The sequence below is a fragment of the Salmo trutta genome, unplaced genomic scaffold (genome assembly GCF_901001165.1).
Source record: "Salmo trutta unplaced genomic scaffold, fSalTru1.1, whole genome shotgun sequence".
Classification (NCBI taxonomy): Eukaryota; Metazoa; Chordata; class Actinopteri; order Salmoniformes; family Salmonidae; genus Salmo; species Salmo trutta.
This window is the reverse complement of record NW_021822619.1, coordinates 201,292-228,791: the sequence shown is the minus strand read 5'-3', so window position 1 is coordinate 228,791 and position 27,500 is coordinate 201,292. Positions and strand designations below refer to the sequence as shown.

The following is a 27,500-nucleotide window of genomic DNA, read 5'->3' as shown; positions in this document are numbered from 1 at the left end:
CTGGAATCGCTCTGTTTTAAATCCTGAGGGAACTGTAATCGCTCTGTTTTAAATCCTGAGGGAACTGTAATCGCTCTGTTTTAAATCCTGAGGGAACTGTAATCACTCTGTTTTAAATCCTGAGGGAACTGTAATCACTCTGTTTTAAATCCTGAGGGAACTGTAATCACTCTGTTTTAAATCCTGAGGGAACTGTAATCACTCTCTTAAATCCTGAGGTAACAGTAATGACTCTTAAAACCTGAGGGAACAGTGTTGACTCTCAGCCTTGCTTAAAGCCATCGTCAAGTGGGCGCACTGGGCGGTGACCTGTGTTTTTGAGCAGAGGGTCACTAGTTGAAGCTGTGGTACGGACAGGGACAGGGACAGGGAGGCCATACTGTTAGCAACACAGGGGTTCCAGTTACACTGTCCTTATGCTGGAGGTGTGTAGGTCAGCTCTCACTGGTGCTGTTCCGTGTGTGTGTGTGCGCGTGCGTGCGCGTGTGTGTGTGTGTGTGTGTGTGTTCCAGGTGTCTGCATGGGGAGGCTACGTCTTCATCATCAACCTGATTCCTCTCCATGTGTTTGTCCTGCTGCTGATGCAGCGCTACAGCAGACGAGTTTACATCGGTGAGTCCACACACACACTGAGTCAGGAGGAGAGGGGAGAGGGAGGAGAGGGGAGAGGGAGGAGAGGGGAGAGGGAGGAGAGGGGGGGTGGAGGAGAGGGGGAGATGGAGGTGCAGGAGAGGAGTGGGGGAGGAGAGGAGAGGGAGGGGGAGGAGATGGGGAGGGGGAGGGGGAGGAGAGGGGGGAGGTGGAGGAGAGGGGGGAGGTGGAGGAGAGGGAGGTGGAGAGGAGAGAGAGGTGGAGGAGGAGGAGAGGAGAGGGAGGAGGAGAGTAGAGGGGGAGGTGGAGGAGAGGGGGAGAGGAGAGGGTGGAGTAGAGTAGTGGAGGAGAGGAGAGGGGGAGGAGAGGAGTGGGGGAGGAGAGGAGAGAGAGGGGGAGGTGGAGGAGAGGAGACAGGGGGAGGGCTGGAACAGGAAGCAGAGCTAATTGAGTTTTTTTATTAGCTCCTGAATAATCTCCCCTTCCAGAGGAGAGACAGACAGACAGACAGACAGACAGACAGACAGACAGACAGACAGACAGACATCTCTGATGGATGCCTGGTCTCGCGGCTGTCCCACAGTGTTACCTCAGGGTTCTGATCAACGGTAGTGCACTATATATAGAATAGGGTGCCAGTTTGGGACACACGCTCTCCTGCCCCATACGGCAACTTGGACTAACCTATTAGGTAGATGACGTAATGTTAGATTAGATGTAACTAGATTAAGGGTTTGGGTTGTTCCAGAAAGCAGCCGCAGCTGTAGAGGCCTTCATGGGCGTGGTAATTGTATTCTGCGTCCCAAATAGCACCCTTCTCCCTATAGAGTGCACTACTTTTGACCAGAGACCTATGGTCTGACAGGTACAGTTGAAGTCGGAAGTTTACATACACCTTAGCCAAATACATTTTAACTTAGTTTTTCACAATTCCTGACATTTAATCCTAGTAAAAATTCCCTGTCTTAGGTCAGTTAGGATCACCACTTTTATTTTAAGAATGTGAAATGTCAGAATAATAGTAGAGAGAATGATTTATTTCAGCTTTTATTTCTTTCATCACATTCCCAGTGGGTCAGAAGTTTACATTCACTCAATTAGTATTTGGTAGCATTGCCTTTAAATTGTTTAACTGGGGTCAAACGTTTTGGGTGGCCTTCCACAAGCTTCCCACAATAAGTTGGGTGAATTTTGGCCCATTCCTCCTGACAGAGCTGGTGTAACTGAGTCAGGTTTGTAGGCCTCCTTGCTCGCACACACTTTTTCAGTTCTGCCCACACATTTTCTATGGGATTGAGGTCAGGGCTTTGTGATGGCCACTCCAATATCTTGACTTTGTTGTCCTTAAGCCATTTGCCACAACTTTGGAAGTATGCTTGGGGTCATTGTCCATTTGAAAGACCCATTTATGACAAAGCTTTAACTTCCTGACTGTTGTCTTGAGATGTTGCTTCAATATATCCACATAATTTCCCTTCCTCATGATGCCATCTATTTTGTGAAGTGCACCAGTCTCTCCTGCAGCAAAGCACCTCACAACATGATGCTGCCACCCCCGTGCTTCACGGTTGGGATGGTGTTCTTCGGCTTGCAAGCCTCCCCCTTTTTTCTCCAAACATAACGATGGTCATTATGGCCAAACAGTTCTATTTTTGTTTCATCAGACCAGGGGACATTTCTCCAAAAAGTACGATCTTTGTCCCCATGTGCAGTTGCAAACCGTAGTCTGGCTTTTTTATGGCGGTTTTGGAGCAGTGGCTTCTTCCTTGCTGAGCAGCCTTTCAGGTTATGTCGAAATAGGACTCGTTTTACTGTGGATATAGATACTTTTGTACCTGTTTCCTCCAGCATCGTCACAAGGTCCTTTGCTGTTGTTCTGGGATTGATTTGCACGTTTCTCACCAAAGTACGTTCATCTCTAGGAGACAGAACGCGTCTCCTTCCTGAGCGGTATGACGGCTGTGTTGTCCCATGGTGTTTATACTTGCGTACTATTGTTTGTACAGATGAACATGGTACCTTCAGGAATTTGGAAATTGCTCCCAAGGATGAACCAGACTTGTGGTCTACAATTTTTTTCTGAGGTCCTGGCTGATTTCTTTTGATTTTCCCATGATGTCAAGCAAAGAGGCACTGAGTTTGAAGGTAGTGGTTTCTCTCTGTTAGGCTGCAGGCTTAATGGTTTCTCTCTGTGAGGCTGCAGGCTTAATGGTTTCTCTCTGTGAGGCTACAGACTTAATGGTTTCTCTCTGTGAGGCTGCAGGCTTAATGGTTTCTCTCTGTGAGGCTGCAGGCTTAATGGTTTCTCTCTGTGAGGCTGCAGACTTAATGGTTTCTCTCTGTGAGGCTGCAGGCTTAATGGTTTCTGTCTGTGAGGCTGCAGACTTAATGGTTTCTCTCTGTGAGGCTGCAGGCTTAATGGTTTCTGTCTGTGAGGCTGCAGGCTTAATGGTTTCTCTCTGTGAGGCTGCAGACTTAATGGTTTCTGTCTGTGAGGCTGCAGGCTTAATGGTTTCTCTCTGTGAGGCTGCAGGCTTAATGGTTTCTGTCTGTGAGGCTGCAGGCTTAATGGTTTCTCTCTGTGAGGCTGCAGGCTTAATGGTTTCTCTCTGTGAGTCTGCAGGCTTAATGGTTTCTGTCTGTGAGGCTGCAGGCTTAATGGTTTCTCTCTGTGAGGCTGCAGGCTTAATGGTTTCTGTCTGTGAGGCTACAGGCTTAATGGTTTCTGTCTGTGAGACTGCAGGCTTAATGGTTTCTGTCTGTGAGGCTGCAGGCTTAATGGTTTCTCTCTGTGAGGCTGCAGGCTTAATGGTTTCTGTCTGTGAGGCTGCAGGCTTAATGGTTTCTCTCTGTGAGTCTGCAGGCTTAATGGTTTCTCTCTGTGAGGCTGCAGGCTTAATGGTTTCTGTCTGTGAGGCTGCAGGCTTAATGGTTTCTGTCTGTGAGGCTGCAGGCTTAATGGTTTCTCTCTGTGAGGCTGCAGGCTTAATGGTTTCTGTCTGTGAGGCTGCAGGCTTAATGGTTTCTGTCTGTGAGGCTGCAGACTTAATGGTTTCTCTCTGTGAGGCTGCAGGCTTAATGGTTTCTGTCTGTGAGGCTGCAGACTTAATGGTTTCTGTCTGTGAGGCTGCAGGCTTAATGGTTTCTGTCTGTGAGGTTTCAGGCTTAATGGTTTCTGTCTGTGAGGCTGCAGGCTTAATGGTTTCTGTCTGTGAGACTGCAGGCTTAATGGTTTCTGTCTGTGAGGCTGCAGGCTTAATGGTTTCTGTCTGTGAGGCTGCAGACTTAATGGTTTCTGTCTGTGAGGCTGCAGACTTAATGGTTTCTGTCTGTGAGACTGCAGGCTTAATGGTCTCTGTCTGTGAGGCTGCAGGCTTAATGGTTTCTGTCTGTGAGGCTGCAGGCTTAATGGTTTCTCTCTGTGAGGCTGCAGGCTTAATGGTTTCTCTCTGTGAGGCTGCAGGCTTAATGGTGTCTCTCTGTGAGGCTGCAGGCTTAATGGTTTCTCTCTGTGAGGCTGCAGGCTTAATGGTTTCTGTCTGTGAGGCTGCAGACTTAATGGTTTCTGTCTGTGAGGCTGCAGGCTTAATGGTTTCTGTCTGTGAGGCTGCAGGCTTAATGGTTTCTGTCTGTGAGGCTGCAGACTTAATGGTTTCTGTCTGTGAGACTGCAGGCTTAATGGTTTCTCTCTGTGAGGCTGCAGGCTTAATGGTTTCTGTCTGTGAGGCTGCAGGCTTAATGGTTTCTGTCTGTGAGGCTGCAGGCTTAATGGTTTCTGTCTGTGAGGCTGCAGGCTTAATGGTTTCTGTCTGTGAGGCTGCAGACTTAATGGTTTCTGTCTGTGAGACTGCAGGCTTAATGGTCTCTGTCTGTGAGGCTGCAGGCTTAATGGTTTCTCTCTGTGAGGCTGCAGGCTTAATGGTTTCTCTCTGTGAGGCTGCAGGCTTAATGGTTTCTGTCTGTGAGGCTGCAGGCTTAATGGTCTCTGTCTGTGAGGCTGCAGGCTTAATCGTTTCTGTCTGTGAGGCTGCAGGCTTAATGGTTTCTGTCTGTGAGGCTGCAGGCTTAATGGTTTCTCTCTGTGAGGCTGCAGCCACCGGACAAGAGAACAAGGGATGCTATCATCCCCCAGGATAGAAATGGAGTCTCTCTCTGTCTCTCTCTGTTTGTTTGTCGTGTGTTAACGCTGTCTGTCTCCACAGCTTACAGTACCTTCTACATCGTTGGTCTGGTGCTCTCCATGCAGATCCCCTTTGTGGGCTTCCAGCCAATCAGGACCAGCGAACACATGGCTGCAGCAGGTAAGGACCAATCACCTGGGACAGGATGCTGCCCTTGTTTCCTGTTAACATCCCCAGCTCCAGACAGGTGATCAGATAGATGGATAGCCATGTACAGATTATATAGGGAGACATGTATTGTGATACAGTGAGCTCCATAAGTATTGGGACTGTTTTTTGGGGTTGTTTTAACAGGGGAGGTTAGCATTTTTTGGGAAGGGGGGGTATGATATTTCAGCATGTAACTTTGTCACTCATCACTCACGATTCATTCAGGATTATCCGTAAAATACATACAACAAATGTGTAAAGTCACAAGCTTGATGTAGTCATTGCGTGCTATGAATACGGTTCCAAATATTTCAATTTTGACTACTTTAATACACATATGTGAATTTGTCCCAATACTTTTGGTCCCGTAAAATGGGAGGACTATGTACAGAAAGTGTTTGTTTTTTTAAATGGTTCATCCGATATGAAAATATCCTATTAAATCTGAGTCTGCACTTTAACCATCTAGTCATTGTATCATTTTAAATCCAAAGTGCTGGAGTACAGAGCCAAAACAACAAAAGATGGGTCACTACTGTCCCAATACTTTTGGAGCTCAGTGTATATTAGACCTTCTATAGTCATAGAGATGCATGTTGCTGTGATGGATGCTTGTTGACACCCCTCCCTCTCCCTACCTGTACAGGGGTATAATGTAAACTCTCTCTCTGTCTCTCTCTCTCTCTGTCTCTCTCTCTCTCTCTCTCCTCTCTCTCTCTCTCTCTCTCTCTCTCTCTCTCTCTCTCTCTCTCTCTCTCTCTCTCTCTCTCTCTCTCTCTCTCTCTCTCTCTCTCTGTCTCTCTGTCTCTCTCTCTCTCTCTCTCTCTCTCTCTCTCTGTCTCGCTCTCTCTCTCTCTCTCTCTCTCTCTCTCTCTCTCTCTCTCTCTCCTCGCCCCTTTCTCTCTCTTTTTCTCTCCTCGCCCCTCTCTCTCTCTCTCTCTCTCGTCTCTCCTTGCCTCCCCCCTCTTTCTCTCTCCTCGCCTCTCTCTCTTTCTCTCCTCTCTCCTCCCCCTCTCTCTACCAGGTGTGTTTGCGTTGCTCCAGGCCTATGCCTTCCTCCAGTACCTGAAAGACAGACTGACCAGACAGGAGTTCCAGACCCTGTTCTTCCTGGGGGTCTCTCTGGCTGCTGGGGCAGTCTTCCTCACTGTTATATACCTGACTTATACAGGTAGGTCAACACAGTGCTGTTATATACCTGAGTTACTGTGTACAGGTACAGTGGCTTGCGAAAGTATTCACCCCCCCTTGGCATTTTTCCTGTTTTGTTGCCTTACAACCTGGAATTAAAATAGATTTGGGGGGGGGGGGGGTGTTGTATCATTTGATTTACACAACTTGATCATGCATAACTATTCACCCCCCCAAAGTCAATACTTTGTAGAGACACCTTTTGCAGCAATTACAGCTGCAAGTCTCTTGGGGTATGTCTCTATAAGCTTGGCACATCTAGCCACTGGGATTTTTGCAAAACTGCTCCAGCTCCTTCAAGTTGGATGGGTTCCGCTGGTGTACAGCAATCTTTAAGTGATACCACAGATTCTCAATTGGATTGAGGTCTGGGCTTTGACTAGGCCATTCCAAGACATTTAAATGTTTCCCCTTAAACCACCCTTAAACCACTCAAGGGTTGCTTTAGCAAGGGTCATTGCTTAGGGTCATTGTCCTGCTGGAAGGTGAACCTCCGTCCCAGTCTCAAATCTCTTGAAGACTGAAACAGGTTTCCCTCAAGAATTTCCCTGTATTTAGCGGCATCTATCATTCCTTCAATTCTGACCAGTTTCCCAGTCCCTGCCGATGGAAAAACATCCACACAGCATGATGCTGCCACCACCATGCTTCACTGTGGGGATGGTATTCTTGGGGTGATGAGAGGTGTTGGGTTTGCGCCAGACATAGCGTTTTCCTTGATGGCCAAAAAGCTGAATTTTAGTCTCATTTGACCAGAGTACCTTCTTCCATATGGTTGGGGAGTCTCCCACATGCCTTTTGGCGAACACCAAACATGTTTGCTTATTTATTTCTGGCCACTCTTCCGTAAAGCCCAGCTCTGTGGAGTGTACGGCTTAAAGTGGTCCTATGGACAGATACTCCAATCTCCGCTGTGGAGCTTTGCAGCTCCTTCAGGGTTATCTTTGGTCTCTTTGTTGCCTCTCTGATTAATGCCCTCCTTGCCTGGTCCGTGAGTTTTGGTGGGCGGCCCTCTCTTGGCAGGTTTGTTGTGGTGCCATATTCTTTCCATTTTATAATAATGGATTTAATGGTGCTCCGTGGGATGTTCAAAGTTTCTGATATTTTTTTATAGCCCAACACTGATCTGTACTTCTCCACAACTTTGTCCCTGACCTGTTTGGAGAGCTCCTTGGTCTTCATGTTGCCGCTTGCTTGGTCGTGCCCCTTGCTTAGTGGTGTTGCAGTCTCTGGGGCCTTTCAGAACAGGTGTATATATACTGAGATCATGTGACAGATCATGTGGCACTTAGATTGGACACTGGACTTTATTTAACTAATTATGTGACTTGTGAAGGTAATTGGTTGCACCAGATCTTATTTAGGGGCTTCATAGCGAAGGGTGAATACATATACACGCACCACTTTCCGTTTTTTATTTTTATACATTTTTTTAAACAAGTTCTTTTTTTCATTTCACTTCACCAATTTGGACTATTTTGTCTATGTCCATTACATGAAATTCAAATAAAAATGTATTTAAATTACAGGTTGTAATGAAACAGAATAGGAAAAACGCCAAGGGATGGGCCACTTTGATGAGGGTGGATTCCACAAAAAAACTGAACTCGTGATGAGGGGCCGCATCTATACCCGCATCCATACCCACATCTATACCCACATCTATACCCACATCCGTACCCACATCTATACCCACATCCATACCCACATCTATACCCACATCTGTACCCACATCTATATCCACATCTATACCCTACATCCGTACCCACATCTATACCCACATCTATACCCACATCTATACCCACATTCATACCCACATCTATACCCACATCTATACCCACATCTATACCCACATCTATACCCACATCTAAACCCACATCTATACCCACATCTATACCCACATCTGTACCCACATTCATACCCACATCTATACCCACATCTATACCCACATCTATACCCACATCTGTACCCACATCTATACCCACATCTATACCCACATCTATACCCACATCCATACCCACATTCATACCCACATTCATACCCACATCTATACCCACATTCATACCCACATCTATACCCACATCTATACCCACATCTATACCCACATCTATACCCACATCTATACCCACATCTGTACCCACATTCATACCCACATCTATACCCACATCCATACCCACATCTATACCCACATCTATACCCACATCTATACCCACATCTATACCCACATCCATACCCACATACGTACCCACATCTATACCCCACATCCGTACCCACATCTATACCCCACATCCGTACCCACATCCGTACCCACATCTATACCCTACATCTATACCCACATCTGTACCCACATCTGTACCCACATCTATACCCACATCCGTACCCACATCCGTACCCACATCCGTACCCACATCTATACCCACATCCGTACCCACATCCGTACCCACATCTATACCCACACATGCAGTCAGAGCATGTGGGGGCCCTGACCTTTTGGGGCCCTTGCGAGCAAAACATTTTAGCGGACCCTCTCTTAACAGAGGAGAAGAAAAAAAGTTGTATAATTAATTGACTGCAATTCTACACGTTGCCATGGAGAGTAGAGAACATTTAGCAGTTTTTAAGCAGGTTTGCTGCAATTCTAGACATTTTGCCTCGGGGCGGAGAGAAATGTTTGCAGTTTTTAATAATATTGATTTCGTAAGTCACTCTATCTGATTTAAGATGGACTTACGAAATCAATGGGGCCCACCGGTAATTCATAGCCCACCGGTAATTCAACCTTGACTAGTACAGGTGTATGTATAAATGTCATCTTGTGTATTCTACTGTTCTACCTAGCAACAGGAAGTTAAAACCCTGTCTGTAGCCCATCCCTGTGTTAGATAGATAGATGAGGTGAAGGGTTGATTGGATTTGGTCCAAAATAGTCACTGTGTGTGTGGGGGGACACGTTTTACTATAGTTGCGAGTACCAGAAGTCCTAGAATAGTAAAGCAACAAAACTTCAAAGAAGTGAGGACATTTTGATGGTCTCCACTTGTAAAAAGGTTATTTTAGGGTTAGGAGTTAGGAGTCTAGGAGTTAGGAGTTAGGAGTTAGGAGTCTAGGAGTTAGGAGTCTAGGAGTTAGGAGTCTAGGAGTCTAGGAGTCTAGGAGTCTAGGAGTCTAGGAGTTTAGGAGTCTAGGAGTCAGGAGTCTAGGAGTCAGGAGTCTAGGAGTCAGGAGTCAGGAGTTAAGGAGTCAGGAGTTAAGGAGTCAGGAGTTAAGGAGTCAGGAGTTAAGGAGTCAGGAGTTAAGGAGTCAGGAGTTAAGGAGTCAGGAGTTAAGGAGTCAGGAGTTAAGGAGTCAGGAGTTAAGGAGTCAGGAGTTAAGGAGTCAGGAGTTAAGGAGTCAGGAGTTAAGGAGTCAGGAGTTAAGGAGTCAGGAGTTTAGGAGTTTAGGAGTCAGGAGTTTAGGAGTCAGGAGTTTAGGAGTCAGGAGATTAGGAGTCAGGAGTTAAGGAGTTAGGGAAAATAGGATGGGAATCAATTGTTGGTCCCCAAAACCTAACGTGTGTGTGATTGTTTACTTGACCATAACTGTGCTGTACTTAATAATGTTCATTGTGTTTTAGGACACATCGCTCCTTGGAGTGGTCGATTCTATTCACTGTGGGATACAGGGTAAGTGCACTAAACAGTACGCACACACACACACACACACACACACACACACACACACACACACACACACACACACACACACACGGCCTCTGCTGTAGAGAGAGAAGGCTGTCAGTGCCCAATCAGCTGTCTATTTGAGAAAGTGTTCTGCTGCAGTGCAGTGTGGGTCGTGTCAACGTGTGTCCAGTTTTACTCCCTGTGGATCACCTTTACCAACTATACACTGTTCCTCTTTCTGTCAATGTCCACTCACTTACTGTAGCCACAACCTTCCACAGACACTTCAGATAAATCCTAGAAATCTCTCCCTCCCTCCTTCCTTCCCTCCCCCACCCCCTCTCTTCTCCCTCCCTCCCTCCCTCCCTCTCTTCTCCCTCCCCCACCCACCATCTTCTCCCTCCCTCACCTCCCTCTCTTCTCCCTCCCCCACCCCCTCTCTTCTCTCTCCCTCACCCCCCTCTCCCTCTCTCTTCTCCCTCCCTCTGCCCACCCTACCCCCTCTCCCTCTCTCTTCTCCCTCCTCTCCCTCCCCCACCCCCCTATCTTCTCCCTCCTCTCCCTTCCCCACCCCCCTATCTTCTCCCTCCTCTCCCTCCCCCACCCCTCTCTCTTCTCCCTCCCTCTGCCCACCCCCCTCTCCCTCTCTCCTCTCCCTCCTCTCCCTCTCTCCTCTCTCCAGGTATGCTAAGATCCACATCCCCATCATAGCTTCTGTGTCGGAGCACCAGCCCACCACCTGGGTCTCGTTCTTCTTCGACCTCCACATCCTGGTCTGTACCTTTCCTGCTGGACTCTGGTTCTGCATCAAGAACATCAACGATGAGAGAGTCTTCGGTAAGATGGCATGGCAGCCGACACACACACACACACACACACATACGAGCACATCTACAGTTAGATGGCATGGCAATGTGTGTGTGTGTATGCAGGTGTGTGTGTGTGTGTTTGCAGGTGTGTGTGTGTGTGTTTGCAGGTGTGTGTGTTTGCAGGTGTGTGTGTTTGCAGGTGTGTGTGTTTGCAGGTGTGTGTGTTTGCAGGTGTGTGTGTTTGCAGGTGTGTGTGTTTGCAGGTGTGTGTGTTTGCAGGTGTGTGTGTTTGCAGGTGTGTGTGTGTGTATGCAGGTGTGTGTGTGTGTGTATGCAGGTGTGTGTGTGTGTGTGTATGCAGGTTTGTGTGTGTGTGTGTATGCAGGTTTGTGTGTGTGTGTGTATGCAGGTGTGTGTGTGTGTGTGTATGCAGGTGTGTGTGTGTGTGTGTATGCAGGTGTGTGTATGCAGGTGTGTGTATGTAGGTGTGTGTGTGTGTGTATGCAGGTGTGTGTGTGTATGCAGGTGTGTGTTTCTTTATGCAGGTGTGTGTTTCTTTATGCAGGTGTGTGTGTGTGTGTGTGTGTATGCAGGTGTGTGTGTGTATGCAGGTGTGTGTGTGACCATAGAAATAGAATGACTACAGCAATCATTACCATTCAAGTCAACACACACACACACACAGGGCGGTACAGTCTACTCTCTAGGGATGTGCATCTTTCCCTTTCAAGGTGATTTGATACGTGTCTAGATACATGGGTTCCCCTACGATACAGGAAACAGGATGTAGTTAGAAACCATTCTGGATCTCTGTGTTAACCCTGCTGTTCCTAGTGGTTCTTTAATAGGATCTCTGTGTTAACCCTGCTGTTCCTAGTGGTTCTTAAATAGGATCTCTGTGTTAACCCTGCTGTTCCTAGTGGTTCTTTAATAGGATCTCTGTGTTAACCCTGCTGTTCCTAGTGGTTCTTTAATAGGATCTCTGTGTTAACCCTGCTGTTCCTAGTGGTTCTTTAATATGATCTCTGTGTTAATAACCCTGCTGTTCCTAGTGGTTCTTTAATAGGATCTCTGTGTTAACCCTGCTGTTCCTAGTGGTTCTTTAATAGGATCTCTGTGTTAACCCTGCTGTTCCTAGTGGTTCTTTAATAGGATCTCTGTGTTAACCCTGCTGTTCCTAGTGGTTCTTTAATAGGATCTCTGTGTTAACCCTGCCGTTCCTAGTGGTTCTTTAATAGGATCTCTGTGTTAACCCTGCCGTTCCTAGTGGTTCTTTAATAGGATCTCTGTGTTAACCCTGCCGTTCCTAGTGGTTCTTTAATAGGATCTCTGTGTTAACCCTGCCGTTCCTAGTGGTTCTTTAATAGGATCTCTGTGTTAACCCTGCCGTTCCTAGTGGTTCTTTAATAGGATCTCTGTGTTAACCCTGCCGTTCCTAGTGGTTCTTTAATAGGATCTCTGTGTTAACCCTGCCGTTCCTAGTGGTTCTTTAATAGGATCTCTGTGTTAACCCTGCCGTTCCTAGTGGTTCTTTAATAGGATCTCTGTGTTAACCCTGCCGTTCCTAGTGGTTCTTTAAAAGGATCTCTGTGTTAACCCTGCCGTTCCTAGTGGTTCTTTAATAGGATCTCTGTGTTAACCCTGCCGTTCCTAGTGGTTCTTTAATAGGATCTCTGTGTTAACCCTGCCGTTCCTAGTGGTTCTTTAATAGGATCTCTGTGTTAACCCTGCCGTTCCTAGTGGTTCTTTAATAGGATCTCTGTGTTAACCCTGCCGTTCCTAGTGGTTCTTTAATACGATCTCTGTGTTAACCCTGCCGTTCCTAGTGGTTCTTTAATAGGATCTCTGTGTTAACCCTGCCGTTCCTAGTGGTTCTTTAATAGGATCTCTGTGTTAACCCTGCCGTTCCTAGTGGTTCTTTAATAGGATCTCTGTGTTAACCCTGCCGTTCCTAGTGGTTCTGGATGCTATCAGTTCTGTCTACTTCTCAGAGAGAGTAGAGTGTTAAACCCTAACCCAGTGTATTAAACTATAACCCAGTGTATTAAACCCTAACCCAGTGTATTAAACCCTAACCCAGTGTATTAAACTATAACCCAGTGTATTAAACTATAACCCAGTGTATTAAACCCTAAACCAGTGTATTAAACCCTAACCCAGTGTATTAAACCCTAACCCAGTGTATTAAACCCTAACCCAGTGTATTAAACTATAACCCAGTGTATTAAACTATAACCCAGTGTATTAAACTATAACCCAGTGTATTAAACCCTAACCCAGTGTATTAAACTATAATCCAGTGTATTAAACTATATCCCAGTGTATTAAACCCTAACCCAGTGTATTAAACCCTAACCCAGTGTATTAAACCCTAACCCAGTGTATTAAACCCTAACCCAGTGTATTAAACTATAACCCAGTGTATTAAACTATAACCCAGTGTATTAAACCCTAACCCAGTGTATTAAACCCTAACCCAGTGTATTAAACCCTAACCCAGTGTATTAAACTATAACCCAGTGTATTAAACTATAACCCAGTGTATTAAACTATAACCCAGTGTATTAAACCCTAACCCAGTGTATTAAACCCTAACCCAGTGTATTAAACCCTAACCCAGTGTATTAAACCCTAACCCAGTGTATTAAACTATAACCCAGTGTATTAAACTATAACCCAGTGTATTAAACTATAACCCAGTGTATTAAACTATAACCCAGTGTATTAAACTATAACCCTGTGTTAAACCCTAACCCTGTGTATTAAACCCTAACCCAGTGTATTAAACCCTAACCCAGTGTATTAAACTATAACCCAGTGTATTAAACTATAACCCAGTGTATTAAACTATAACCCAGTGTATTAAACCCTAACCCAGTGTATTAAACCCTAACCCAGTGTATTAAACCCTAACCCAGTGTATTAAACCCTAACCCAGTGTATTAAACTATAACCCAGTGTATTAAACTATAACCCAGTGTATTAAACTATAACCCAGTGTATTAAACCATATCCCAGTGTATTAAACCATATCCCAGTGTATTAAACCATATCCCAGTGTATTAAACCATATCCCAGTGTATTAAACCATATCCCAGTGTATTAAACCCTAACCCAGTGTATTAAACCCTAACCCAGTGTATTAAACTATAACCCAGTGTATTAAACCCTAACCCAGTGTATTAAACCCTAACCCAGTGTATTAAACCCTAACCCAGTGTATTAAACCCTAACCCAGTGTATTAAACTATAACCCAGTGTATTAAACTATAACCCAGTGTATTAAACCCTAACCCAGTGTATTAAACCCTAACCCAGTGTATTAAACTCTAACCCAGTGTATTAAACCCTAACCCAGTGTATTAAACTATAACCCAGTGTATTAAACTATAACCCAGTGTATTAAACTATATCCCAGTGTATTAAACCATATCCCAGTGTATTAAACCATATCCCAGTGTATTAAACCATATCCCAGTGTATTAAACCCTAACCCAGTGTATTAAACCCTAACCCAGTGTATTAAACCCTAACCCAGTGTATTAAACTATAACCCAGTGTATTAAACTATAACCCAGTGTATTAAACCCTAACCCAGTGTATTAAACCCTAACCCAGTGTATTAAACCCTAACCCAGTGTATTAAATTATAACCCAGTGTATTAAACTATAACCCAGTGTGTTAAACTATAACCCTGCTCTCTCTCTCTCCCCCTAGTCGCCCTGTATGCCATCAGTGCTGTCTACTTTGCTGGAGTGATGGTCCGTCTGATGCTGACCCTGACCCCCGTAGTGTGTATGCTGTCAGCTATAGCCTTCTCCAGCGTGTTTGAACACTACCTAGGGGACGACATGAAGAGGGAGAGCCCTCCCATAGAGGACAGTAGTGATGAGGACGACAAGAGGAACTCTGGAAACCTCTATGATAAGGTATGAGGAATGACTAGAAGAACTCTGTAAACCTCTATGATAAGGTATGAGGAATCACAAGAGGAACTCTGGAAACCTTTATGATAAGGTATGAGGAATGACTAGAGGAACTCTGTAAACCTCTATGATAAGGTATGAGGATGACTAGAGGAACTCTGGAAACCTCTATGATAAGGTATGAGGAATGACTAGAGGAACTCTGTAAACCTCTATGATAAGGTATGAGGAATGACTAGAGGAACTCTGGAAACCTCTATGATAAGGTATGAGGAATGACTAGAGGAACTCTGGAAACCTCTATGATAAGGTATGAGGAATGACTAGAGGAACTCTGGAAACCTCTATGATAAGGTATGAGGATGGGTTCTAAATGGTACATTATTCCCTACATAGTCCACTTCTTTTGGCCAGAGCTTCAGTACCTTTAAATCCGTATCTACTGTAGTGCACTACGTTGCACTGCAGTAGTCAGAGCTTTGGTACCCTGTTTCATATGTAAGGCCCTACTTTTGGACAGGGCCTTGACACCCTATTCCCTATTTTGGACAGGGCCTTGACACCCTTCCTGTGCTGGGCATAGGGCATAGACCCACCCACTTGGCAGCCAGGCCCACCCACTGGGGAGCGAGTCCCAGCCAATCAGAATGAGTTTTTCTCTACAAAAGGTCTTTATTCCAGACAGAAATACTCCTGTTTCATCAGCTGTCCGGGTGGCTGGTCTCAGACCATCACGGAGGTGAAGAAGCCGGATGTGGAGGTTCTGGGCTGGCCTGGTTACAGTCTGTGGTTGTGAGGCCGGTTGGACGTACTGCCAAATTCTCTAAAACGACGTTGGAATCGGCTTATGATAGAGAAATTAACGTGCAGTTCTCTGGCAACAGCTCTTGTGGACATTCCTGCAGTCAGGATGCCAATTGCACGATCCCTCAAAACATGAGACATCTGTGGCATTGTGTTGTGGGACTAAACTGTACATTTTAGAGTGGCCTTTTGGTGTCCCCAGCACAAGGTGCACCTGTGTAATGATCATGCTATTTAATCAGCTTCTTGATATGCGACACCTGTCAGGTGGATGGATTATCTTGGCAAAGGAGAAATGCTCACTAACAGGGATGTAAACTATTTTGTGGCCAAAATTTGAGAGAAAAGCTTTTTGTGAGTGTGGAACATTTCTGGGATCTTTTATTTCAGCTCATGAAACATGGGACCAACACTTTACATGTTGCATTTAGATTTTAGTTCAGTATACAGTTCAGTATAGTCAGTATACAGTTCAGTATAGTCAGTATACCGTTCAGTACAGTCAGTATACCGTTCAGTATAGTCAGTATACCGTTCAGTATAGTCAGTATTCAGTATAGTCAGTATACCGTTCAGTAGAGTCAGTATTCAGTATACAGTTCAGTATAGTCAGTATTCAGTATACAGTTCAGTATAGTCTGTATTCAGTACACATTTCGGTATAGTCAGTATTCAGTTTAGTATAGTCAGTATACAGTTCAGTATACAGTTCAGTATTCAGTGTATAGTCAGTATTCAGTATACAGTTCAGTATACAGTTCGGTATAGTCGGTATTCACTGTATAGTCAGTATACAGTTCGGTATAGTCAGTATTCAGAATACATTTCAGTATAGTCAGTATTCAGTTCAGTATAGTCAGTATACAGTTCAGTATAGTCAGTATTCAGAATACATTTCAGTATAGTCAGTATTCAGTATTCAGTTCAGTATAGTCAGTATACAGTTCAGTATAGTCAGTGTTCAGTATAGTCAGTATTCAGTATACAGTTCAATATAGTCAGTATACAGTTCAGTATTCAGTATACAGTTCGGTATACTCAGTATTCAGTATACAGTTCAGTATAGTCAGTATTCAGTATACATTTCGGTATAGTCAGTATACAGTTCAGTATAGTCAGTATACAGTTCAGTATAGTCAGTATACAGTTCAGTATAGTCAGTATACAGTTCAGTATAGTCAGTATACAGTTCAGTATAGTCAGTATTCAGTATACAGTTCAGTATAGTCAGTATTCAGTATACAGTTCAGTATAGTCAGTATTCAGTACACAGTTCAGTATAGTCAGTATGCAGTTCAGTATAGTCAGTATTCAGTTCAGTATAGTCAGTATTCAGTATTCAGTTCAGTATTCAGTATACAGTTCAGTATAGTCAGTATTCAGTACAGTATAGTCAGTATTCAGTTCAGTATAGTCAGTATTCAGTATTCAGTTCAGTATAGTCAGTATTCAGTTCAGTATAGTCAGTATTCAGTTCAGTATAGTCAGTATTCAGTACACAGTTCAGTATAGTCAGTATTCAGTATACAGTTCAGTATAGTCAGTATTCAGTATACAGTTCAGTATAGTCAGTATACAGTTCAGTATAGTCAGTATTCAGTATTCAGTTCAGTATAGTCAGTATTCAGTTCAGTATAGTCAGTATTCAGTACACAGTTCAGTATAGTCAGTATGCAGTTCAGTATAGTCAGTATTCAGTTCAGTATAGTCAGTATTCAGTATTCAGTTCAGTATTCAGTATACAGTTCAGTATAGTCAGTATTCAGTACAGTATAGTCAGTATTCAGTTCAGTATAGTCAGTATTCAGTATTCAGTTCAGTATAGTCAGTATTCAGTTCAGTATAGTCAGTATTCAGTTCAGTATAGTCAGTATTCAGTATTCAGTTCAGTATAGTCAGTATTCAGTATACAGTTCAGTATAGTCAGTATTCAGTATACAGTTCAGTATAGTCAGTATACAGTTCAGTATAGTCAGTATTCAGTATTCAGTTCGGTATAGTCAGTATACAGTTCAGTATAGTCAGTATTCAGTATTCAGTTCAGTATAGTCAGTATTCAGTATTCAGTTCAGTATAGTCAGTATTCAGTATACAGTTCGGTATAGTCAGTATTCAGTATAGTCAGTATTCAGTATAGTCAGTATTCAGTATTCAGTTCAGTATAGTCAGTATTCAGTATAGTCAGTATTCAGTATAGTCAGTATTCAGTATTCAGTTCAGTATAGTCAGTATTCAGTATAGTCAGTATTCAGTATTCAGTTCAGTATAGTCAGTATTCAGTATAGTCAGTATTCAGTATTCAGTTCAGTATTCAGTATAGTCAGTATTCAGTATTCAGTTCAGTATAGTCAGTATTCAGTATACAGTTCAGTATAGTCAGTATTCAGTTCAGTATACAGTTCAGTATAGTCAGTATTCAGTTCAGTATAGTCAGTATTCAGTTCAGTATAGTCAGTATTCAGTATTCAGTTCAGTATAGTCAGTATTCAGTATGCAGTTCAGTATAGTCAGTATTCAGTTCAGTATAGTCAGTATTCAGTATTCAGTTCAGTATAGTCAGTATTCAGTATTCAGTTCAGTATAGTCAGTATTCAGTATTCAGTTCAGTATAGTCAGTATTCAGTATACAGTTCAGTATAGTCAGTATTCAGTTCAGTATACAGTTCAGTATAGTCAGTATTCAGTTCAGTATAGTCAGTATTCAGTTCAGTATAGTCAGTATTCAGTATTCAGTTCAGTATAGTCAGTATTCAGTATGCAGTTCAGTATAGTCAGTATTCAGTTCAGTATAGTCAGTATTCAGTATTCAGTTCAGTATAGTCAGTATTCAGTTCAGTATTCAGTATACAGTTCAGTATAGTCAGTATTCAGTATTCAGTTCAGTATAGTCAGTATTCAGTATTCAGTTCAGTATAGTCAGTATTCAGTTCAGTATAGTCAGTATTCAGTATTCAGTTCAGTATAGTCAGTATTCAGTTCAGTATAGTCAGTATTCAGTATACAGTTCAGTATAGTCAGTATTCAGTATTCAGTTCAGTATAGTCAGTATTCAGTATACAGTTCAGTATAGTCAGTATACAGTTCAGTATAGTCAGTATTCAGTTCAGTATAGTCAGTATTCAGTATACAGTTCAATATAGTCAGTATACAGTTCAGTATTCAGTATACAGTTCGGTATAGTCAGTATTCAGTATACAGTTCAGTATAGTCAGTATTCAGTATACATTTCGGTATAGTCAGTATACAGTTCAGTATAGTCAGTATACAGTTCAGTATAGTCAGTATACAGTTCAGTATAGTCAGTATACAGTTCAGTATTCAGTATACAGTTCAGTATAGTCAGTATTCAGTACACAGTTCAGTATAGTCAGTATGCAGTTCAGTATAGTCAGTATTCAGTTCAGTATAGTCAGTATTCAGTATTCAGTTCAGTATAGTCAGTATTCAGTTCAGTATTCAGTATACAGTTCAGTATAGTCAGTATTCAGTATTCAGTTCAGTGTATTCAGTATTCAGTTCAGTATAGTCAGTATTCAGTATTCAGTTCAGTATAGTCAGTATTCAGTTCAGTATAGTCAGTATTCAGTATACAGTTCAGTATAGTCAGTATTCAGTTCAGTATAGTCAGTATTCAGTATACAGTTCAGTATAGTCAGTATACAGTTCAGTATAGTCAGTATACAGTTCAGTATTCAGTATACAGTTCAGTATAGTCAGTATTCAGTACACAGTTCAGTATAGTCAGTATGCAGTTCAGTATAGTCAGTATTCAGTTCAGTATAGTCAGTATTCAGTATTCAGTTCAGTATAGTCAGTATTCAGTTCAGTATTCAGTATACAGTTCAGTATAGTCAGTATTCAGTATTCAGTTCAGTGTATTCAGTATTCAGTTCAGTATAGTCAGTATTCAGTATTCAGTTCAGTATAGTCAGTATTCAGTTCAGTATAGTCAGTATTCAGTATACAGTTCAGTATAGTCAGTATTCAGTTCAGTATAGTCAGTATTCAGTATACAGTTCAGTATAGTCAGTATACAGTTCAGTATAGTCAGTATTCAGTATTCAGTTCGGTATAGTCAGTATTCAGTATATAGTTCAGTATAGTCAGTATTCAGTATTCAGTTCAGTATAGTCAGTATTCAGTATACAGTTCGGTATAGTCAGTATTCAGTATAGTCAGTATTCAGTATAGTCAGTATTCAGTATTCAGTTCAGTATAGTCAGTATTCAGTATAGTCAGTATTCAGTATAGTCAGTATTCAGTATTCAGTTCAGTATAGTCAGTATTCAGTATAGTCAGTATTCAGTTCAGTATAGTCAGTATTCAGTATAGTCAGTATTCAGTATTCAGTTCAGTATAGTCAGTATTCAGTATAGTCAGTATTCAGTTCAGTATAGTCAGTATTCAGTATTCAGTTTAGTATAGTCAGTATTCAGTATAGTCAGTATTCAGTTCAGTATAGTCAGTATTCAGTATTCAGTTCAGTATAGTCAGTATTCAGTATTCAGTTCAGTATAGTCAGTATTCAGTATACAGTTCAGTATAGTCAGTATTCAGTTCAGTATAGTCAGTATTCAGTATTCAGTTCAGTATAGTCAGTATTCAGTATACAGTTCAGTATAGTCAGTATTCAGTTCAGTATAGTCAGTATTCAGTATTCAGTTCAGTATATTCAGTATTCAGTTCAGTATAGTCAGTATTCAGTATACAGTTCAGTATAGTCAGTATTCAGTTCAGTATATTCAGTATTCAGTTCAGTATAGTCAGTATTCAGTATACAGTTCAGTATAGTCAGTATTCAGTTCAGTATAGTCAGTATTCAGTATTCAGTTCAGTATTCAGTATACAGTTCAGTATAGTCAGTATTCAGTATTCAGTTCAGTATAGTCAGTATTCAGTATAGTCAGTTCAGTATTCAGTTCAGTATTCAGTATTCAGTTCAGTATAGTCAGTATTCAGTATTCAGTTCAGTATAGTCAGTATTCAGTATAGTCAGTATACAGTTCAGTATAGTCAGTATACAGTTCAGTATAGTCAGTATAGTCAGTATACAGTTCAGTATAGTCAGTATACAGTTCAGTATAGTCAGTATTCAGTATTCAGTTCAGTATAGTCAGTATAGTCAGTATACAGTTCAGTGTAGTCAGTATTCAGTATTCAGTTCAGTATAGTCAGTATTCAGTATAGTCAGTAGTCAGTATTCAGTTCAGTATAGTCAGTATTCAGTATGCAGTTCAGTATAGTCAGTATTCAGTATTCAGTTCAGTATAGTCAGTATAGTCAGTATTCAGTTCAGTATAGTCAGTATTCAGTTCAGTATAGTCAGTATTCAGTATTCAGTTCAGTATAGTCAGTATTCAGTATTCAGTTCAGTATCGTCAGTATTCAGTATGCAGTTGTCACGTTCTCTATCTCCAAACTCCCTGTCATATCTGAGCCAAGGCGCAGCGTGCCGGTAATTCCACATCTTTATTTGAACAAAACCGAACCAAAACAATAAACGGGTAAACAGCAAGAAACGTAACGCTACTGTGGCGTACACACACGGAAATAATAATAACCCACAAACACAGGTGGGGAAAAGGCTGCCTAAGTATGATTCCCAATCAGAGACAGCCTCTGATTAGGAACCATACTCGGCCCAAAACAAAGAAATCCGACATAGACATACAACACATAGAATGCCCACCCCATGTCACACCCTGACCTAACCAAACAGAGAAAAACGACTCTCTCAGGTCAGGGCGTGACAACAGTTCAGTATAGTCAGTATTCAGTTTAGTATAGTCAGTATACAGTATTCAGTTTAGTATAGTCAGTATTCAGTATACAGTTCAGTATAGTCAGTATACAGTTCAGTATAGTCAGTATTCAGTTTAGTATAGTCAGTATTCAGTTTAGTATAGTCAGTATTCAGTATACAGTTCAGTATAGTCAGTATTCACAACACAGTTCAGTATTATTAGCCGTGTCTGAATCCTGGCTTAGGAAAACCACCAAAAACCCTGAAATCTCCATCCCTAACTGTACCATTTTCCGCCAAGATAAAACTGCCAAAGGGGGCGGTGTTTCAATCTACTGCAAAGATAGCCTGCAGAGTTCTGTATTACTGTCCAAGTCTGTGCCCAAACAATTCGAGCTTCTACTTCTAAAAATTCACCTTTCCAGAAACAAGTCTCTCACTGTTGCCGCTTGCTATAGACCTCCCTCTGCCCCCAGCTGTGCCCTCGACACCATATGTGAATTGATTGCCCCCCCATCTATCTTCTGAGCTTGTGCTACTAGGTGACCTAAACTGGGACATTTTTAACACCCCGGCCATCCTACAATCTAAGCTTGATGCCCTCAATCTCACACAAAGTATCAATGAGCCTACCAGGTACAACCCCAAATCCGTAAACACGGGCACCCTCATAGATATCATCCTAACTAACTCCCCCTCCAAATACACCTCTGCGGTTTTCAATCAAGATCTCAGCGATCACTGCCTCATTGCCTGCATCCGTAATGGGTCTGCGATCAAACGACCACCCCTCATCACTGTCAAACGCTCCCTCAAACACTTCTGCGAGCAGCCCTTTCTAATCGACCTGGCCGGGGTATCCTGGAATGACATTGACCTCATCCTGTCAGTAGAGGATGCCTGGTTATTCTTTAAAAGTGCCTTCCTCACCATCTTAAATAAGCATGCCCCATTCAAAAAATGTAGAACTAGGAATAAATATAGTCCTTGGTTCACTCCAGACATGTCTGCCCTTGACCAGCACAAAAACATCCTGTGGCGTTCTGCATTAGCATCAAACAGCCCCCGTGATATGCAACTTTTCAGGGAAGTTAGGAACAAATATACACAGGCAGTTAGGAAAGCTAAGGCTAGCTTTTTCAAACAGAAATTTGCATCCTGTAGTACAAACTCCAAAAAGTTCTGGGACACTGTAAAGTCCATGGAGAATAAGAGCACCGCCTCCCAGCTGCCCACTGCTCTGAGGCTAGGAAACACTGTTACCACCGATAAATCCACTATAATTGAGAATTTCAATAAGCATTTCTCTACGGCTGGCCATGCTTTCCACCTGGCTACCCCTACCCCGGTCAACTGCCCGGCACCCTCCACAGCAACCCGCCAAAGCCCCCACCATTTCTCCTTCACCCAAATCCAGATAGCTGATGTTCTGAAAGAGCTGCAAAATCTGGACCCCTACAAATCAGCCGGGCCAGACAATCTGGACCCTCTCTTTCTAAAATGATCTGCCGAAATTGTTGCAACCCCTATTACTAGCCTGTTCAACCTCTCTTTTGTATCATCTGAGATTCCCAAAGATTGGAAAGCAGCTGCTGTCATCCCCCTCTTCAAAGGGGGTGACACTCTAGACCCAAACTGCTATAGACCTATATCTATCCTACCCTGTTTTTCTAAGGTCTTCGAAAGCCAAGTTAACAAACAGATTACCGACCATTTCGAATCCCACCGTACCTTCTCCACTATGCAATCTGGTTTCAGAGCTGGTCATGGGTGCACCTCAGCCACGCTCAAGGTCCTAAATGACATCATAACCACCATCGATAAGGAGCTGATCGTGGACTTCAGGAAACAGCAGAGGGAGCATCCCCCTATCCACATCGACGGGACAGCAGTGGAGAAGGTGGAAAGCTTCAAGTTCCTCAGTACACATCGCTGACGATCTGAAATGGTCCACCCACACAGACAGTGTGGTGAAGAAGGTGCAGCAGCGCCTCTTCAACCTCAGGAGGCTGAAGAAATTTGGCTTGTCACCAAAAACACTCACAAACTTTTACAGATGCACAATTGAGAGCATCCTGTCGGGCTGCATCACCACCTGGTACGGCAACTGCTCCACCCACAACCGTAAGGCTCTCCAGAGGGTAGTGAGGTCTGCACAACGCATCACCGGGGGCAAACTACCTGCCCTCCAGGACACCTACAGCACCCGATGTCACAGGAAGGCAAAAAAGATCATCAAGGACAACAACCACCCGAGCCACTGCCTGTTCACCCCGCTACCATCCAGAAGGCGAGGTCAGTACAGGTGCATCAAAGCTGGGACAGAGAGACTGAAAAACAGCTTCTATCTCAAGGCCATCAGACTGTTAAATATCCATCACTAGCCAGCTTCCACCCAGTTACACAACCCTGCACCTTAGAGGCTGCTGCTCTATATACATAGACATGGAATCACTTTCCACTTTAAATAATGGAACACTAGTCACTTTAATAATGTTTACATACTGCTTTACTCATCTCATATGTATATACTATATTCTATTCTACTGTATTTTAGTCAATGTCACTCCGACATTGCTCGTCCTAATATTTAAACATTTCTTAATACCATTTTTTTACTTTTAGAAACACTAGGAACACAAGCATTTCACTACACCCACAGTAACATCTGTTAAATATGTGTATGGACCAATAACATCTGTTAAATATGTGTATGGACCAATAACATCTGTTAAATATGTGTATGGACCAATAACATCTGTTAAATATGTGTATGGACCAATAACATCTGTTAAATATGTGTATGGACCAATAACATTTGATTTGATTTAAAGTACACTACAGGTTTAGATTTTGTTTACTCATTTCTTTGTCGAGACAATTGATGGCGATCTCATTTTGGTGTTTGCAAGAGCTGGTGACGTTTTCCTAATATGAAGTAAACTGATACCATATCTATGGATGTGTCTTCCCACAAACTAATTGTCTATATTTTTTGTGTCACTGCATGAAAAGAGGGATTTGTGGTTCTGATATTTGAGGAAATGTACCATATTTGCAGGAGTTTTAGTCATGTGTGACTTCTATCTGTGTGTTCCTGTCTCCCTCTGCAGGCAGGGAAGGTTCGTAAGCACGTCTCAGAGCAGGAGAAGACAGAGGAAGGTCTGGGACCCAACATTAAGAGTATCGTCACCATGTTGATGCTGATGCTGCTCATGATGTTCGCTGTCCACTGCACCTGGGTTACTAGTAACGCCTACTCCAGCCCTAGTGTTGTACTGGCCTCTTATAACAACGATGGGTAAGACCACACACACTGATCATCTCTCTCGCTGTTTCTCTCTCTCTCTCTGTTTCTCTCTCTCTCTCTGTTTCTCTCTCTCTCTGTTTCTCTCTCTCTCTCTGTTTCTCTCTCTCTCTCTGTTTCTCTCTCTCTCTGTTTCTCTCTCTCTCTCTCTGTTTCTCTCTCTCTCTGTTTCTCTCTCTCTCTGTTCTCTCTCTGTTTCTCTCTCTCTCTCTCTCTCTCTCTCTCTCTCTCTCTCTCTGTTTCTCTCTCTCTCTGTTTCTCTCTCTGTTTCTCTCTCTGTTTCTCTCTCTCTCTCTCACCAAACCACAGAAGATGAGAAGCTTTATGCGATCGCCAGGAACTTGTAAACAATGACCCATTCCTTAAATCAGTTCTCTCTCTGTGTTTCTCTCCGCTCTTCTCTACCCAGGTCGAGGAATATTCTAGATGATTTCCGCGAGGCCTACTATTGGCTAAGGCAGAACACAGAGGAGCAGGCCAGAGTGATGTCGTGGTGGGACTATGGTTACCAGATAGCAGGGATGGCCAACCGGACCACGCTGGTGGACAATAACACCTGGAACAACAGTCATATAGCTCTGGTAAAGACTCCTACCCTGTTGTGATGGTGGAATATGGAGGGAGCTGTTGTCACTTCTCAAGGGGATATGTTCTGTGTTAGACTGGGATGTTGTGTCTTCCATAGACTCCTGGTATGTCTGCACCCTGACACAAGGACATTGTGTTCTGGAACTGTTTCTTGTATAAAAGAACTGTTGTTTAAACAATATGATCAGTATTTATCACCTCTCACTATGTAAAAGGGGACATGGAAACATTTATTCTTTGATTTGTTCCCTGTGAAATCACAGAGAGAGAGAGAGATCTCCCCTGCAGCTGCTTGGATCCATCTCCCATCAATTATTGGATCTTGATCACACAGTCAATGAATGAATCAAACTTTATTTTAAAGTGCATTTCGTATTAGTCTCACAATCGATCAATCAATCAATCAATCAATCAAAACAGTAAATGTATTCATTCATCTAAAATGTAATCAATTTCACGTCGGTCTTAAATCTCAACATAGTTTGTAGGAGGCAAGCAAAAGAAGAATGTGTGTCTGGCGCCACCATGTGGACATGTGTTATTCATCCTCTCTCTTTCTCCCCCTCCTCTCTCTCTCTCTCGCTCTTTCTCCCCCTCCTCTCTCTCTCTGTCTCTCTCGCTCTTTCTCTCTCCCCCTCTCTCCCCCACCCCCTCCTCTGTCTCTCTCTCCCTCCCTCCTCTCTCTCTGTCTCTCTCCCTCCTCTCTCTCTCTCTCTCTCTCTCCCTCCCCCTCCTCTCTCTCTCTCTCCCCCTCCTCTGTCTCTCTCTCCCCCTCCTCTCTCTCTTTCTCTCTGTCTCTCTTTCTCTCTGTCTCTCTCTCTGTGTGTTCAGGTGGGCAAGGCCATGTCGTCCAATGAGAGTGCAGCGTATGAGATCATGAGGGCTTTGGATGTGGACTACGTGCTTATTATCTTCGGAGGCGTGATTGGCTACTCTGGTGATGACATCAACAAGTTCCTGTGGATGGTGCGGATCGCAGAGGGAGAGCATCCCAAAGAGATCCGGGTGAGGAGGACTTTAGTGTAGTGGTGGGGTGATGCTTCCACTGTTAGCTACAGAGGGAGAGCATCCCAAAGAGACCAGGGTGAGAGACGGCAGCCTTTAACCCATCATGTTTTAAAAAAACACAAGTATTGGTGAGCTGTAACACCCACTGTGAGCTGTAGAAGGATCGCAGAGTGAGGTGAGGTAAACTGAGCTATAGAAGGATTGCAGGGTGAGGTGAACTGAGCTCTATAAGGCTCGCAGGGCAGGGTGAGGTAAACTGAGCTCTAGAAGGATTGCAGGGCAGGGTGAGGTAAACTGAGCTATAGAAGGATTGCAGGGTGAGGTAAACTGAGCTCTATAAGGATCACAGGGTGAGGTAAACTGACCTATTGAAGGATTGCAGGGTGAGGTAAACTGACCTATTGAAGGATCGCAGGGTGAGGTAAACTGAGCTCTAGAAGGATCACAGGGCAGGGTGAGGTGAGCTGAGCTCTAGAAGGATCACAGGGCAGGGTGAGGTAAACTGAGCTCTAGAAGGATCACAGGGCAGGGTGAGGTAAACTGAGCTCTAGAAGGATTGCAGGGCAGGGTGAGGTAAACTGAGCTATGGAAGGATTGCAGGGTGAGGTAAACTGAGCTCTATAAGGCTCGCAGTGCAGGGTGAGGTAAACTGAGCTATGGAAGGATTGCAGGGTGAGGTAAACTGAGCTCTATAAGGCTCGCAGTGCAGGGTGAGGTAAACTGAGCTATGGAAGGATTGCAGGGTGAGGTAAACTGAGCTCTATAAGGCTCGCAGTGCAGGGTGAGGTAAACTGAGCTATGGAAGGATTGCAGGGTGAGGTAAACTGAGCTCTATAAGGCTCGCAGGGCAGGGTGAGGTAAACTGAGCTATGGAAGGATCGCAGGGCAGGGTGAGGTAAACTGACCTATTGAAGGATCACAGGGTGAGGTAAACTGAGCTCTAGAAAGATCGCAGGGCAGGGTGAGGTAAACTGAGCTCTAGAAGGATCACAGGGCAGGGTGAGGTGAGGTAAACCGAGCTCTAGAAGGATCACAGGGCAGGGCAGGGTGAGGTGAACTGAGCTCTAGAAGGATCACAGGGCAGGGTGAGGTAAACTGAGCTCTAGAAGGATCGCAGGGCAGGGTGAGGTGAGGTAAACTGAGCTCTAGAAGGATCGCAGGGCAGGGTGAGGTGAGGTAAACTGAGCTCTAGAAGGATCACAGGGCAGGGTGAGGTAAACTGAGCTCTAGAAGGATCACAGGGCAGGGGGTGAGGTTATACCAAATACTTGGAAAGTTGTCCACTTACATATGATGTGAAGTCATAGAATATGATTCAAATTCTATGGTTGTCTTCTTGTCAATAGCTTTGTCCTGATGTAGTGCATAAAGACTATGTTAAATACCAACTATACATTGGTTAAAAACAGCATGAGTCTAAAGAGTTTCTGTACTCAGGATGAGAGTACTAAACTGTCTGTCTCTCCCCTCCTCAGGATGAGAGTACTAAACTGTCTGTCTGTCTGTTCCCTCCTCAGGATGAGAGGACTAAACTGTCTGTCT

At 43.4% G+C, this 27,500-nt stretch overlaps 1 protein-coding gene across 3 annotated transcripts in view; it reads left to right on the top strand.

Moving 5' to 3' along the window:
- Positions 1 to 27,500, top strand: part of LOC115182996 (dolichyl-diphosphooligosaccharide--protein glycosyltransferase subunit STT3B) — a 94,652-nt gene that overhangs the window by 64,057 nt on the left and 3,095 nt on the right. For 2 of the 3 annotated variants that reach the window (XM_029744334.1, XM_029744333.1), the window contains exons 4-12: positions 513 to 612; positions 4,794 to 4,892; positions 5,947 to 6,093; positions 9,727 to 9,775; positions 10,455 to 10,609; positions 14,300 to 14,511; positions 24,169 to 24,356; positions 24,772 to 24,943; positions 25,782 to 25,955. In XM_029744334.1, the coding sequence (XP_029600194.1) occupies positions 513 to 612; positions 4,794 to 4,892; positions 5,947 to 6,093; positions 9,727 to 9,775; positions 10,455 to 10,609; positions 14,300 to 14,511; positions 24,169 to 24,356; positions 24,772 to 24,943; positions 25,782 to 25,955 (1,296 nt within the window). The remainder of the gene's footprint in view (positions 1 to 512; positions 613 to 4,793; positions 4,893 to 5,946; positions 6,094 to 9,726; positions 9,776 to 10,454; positions 10,610 to 14,299; positions 14,512 to 24,168; positions 24,357 to 24,771; positions 24,944 to 25,781; positions 25,956 to 27,500) is intronic. The other variant, XM_029744335.1, reaches the window with a different exon arrangement.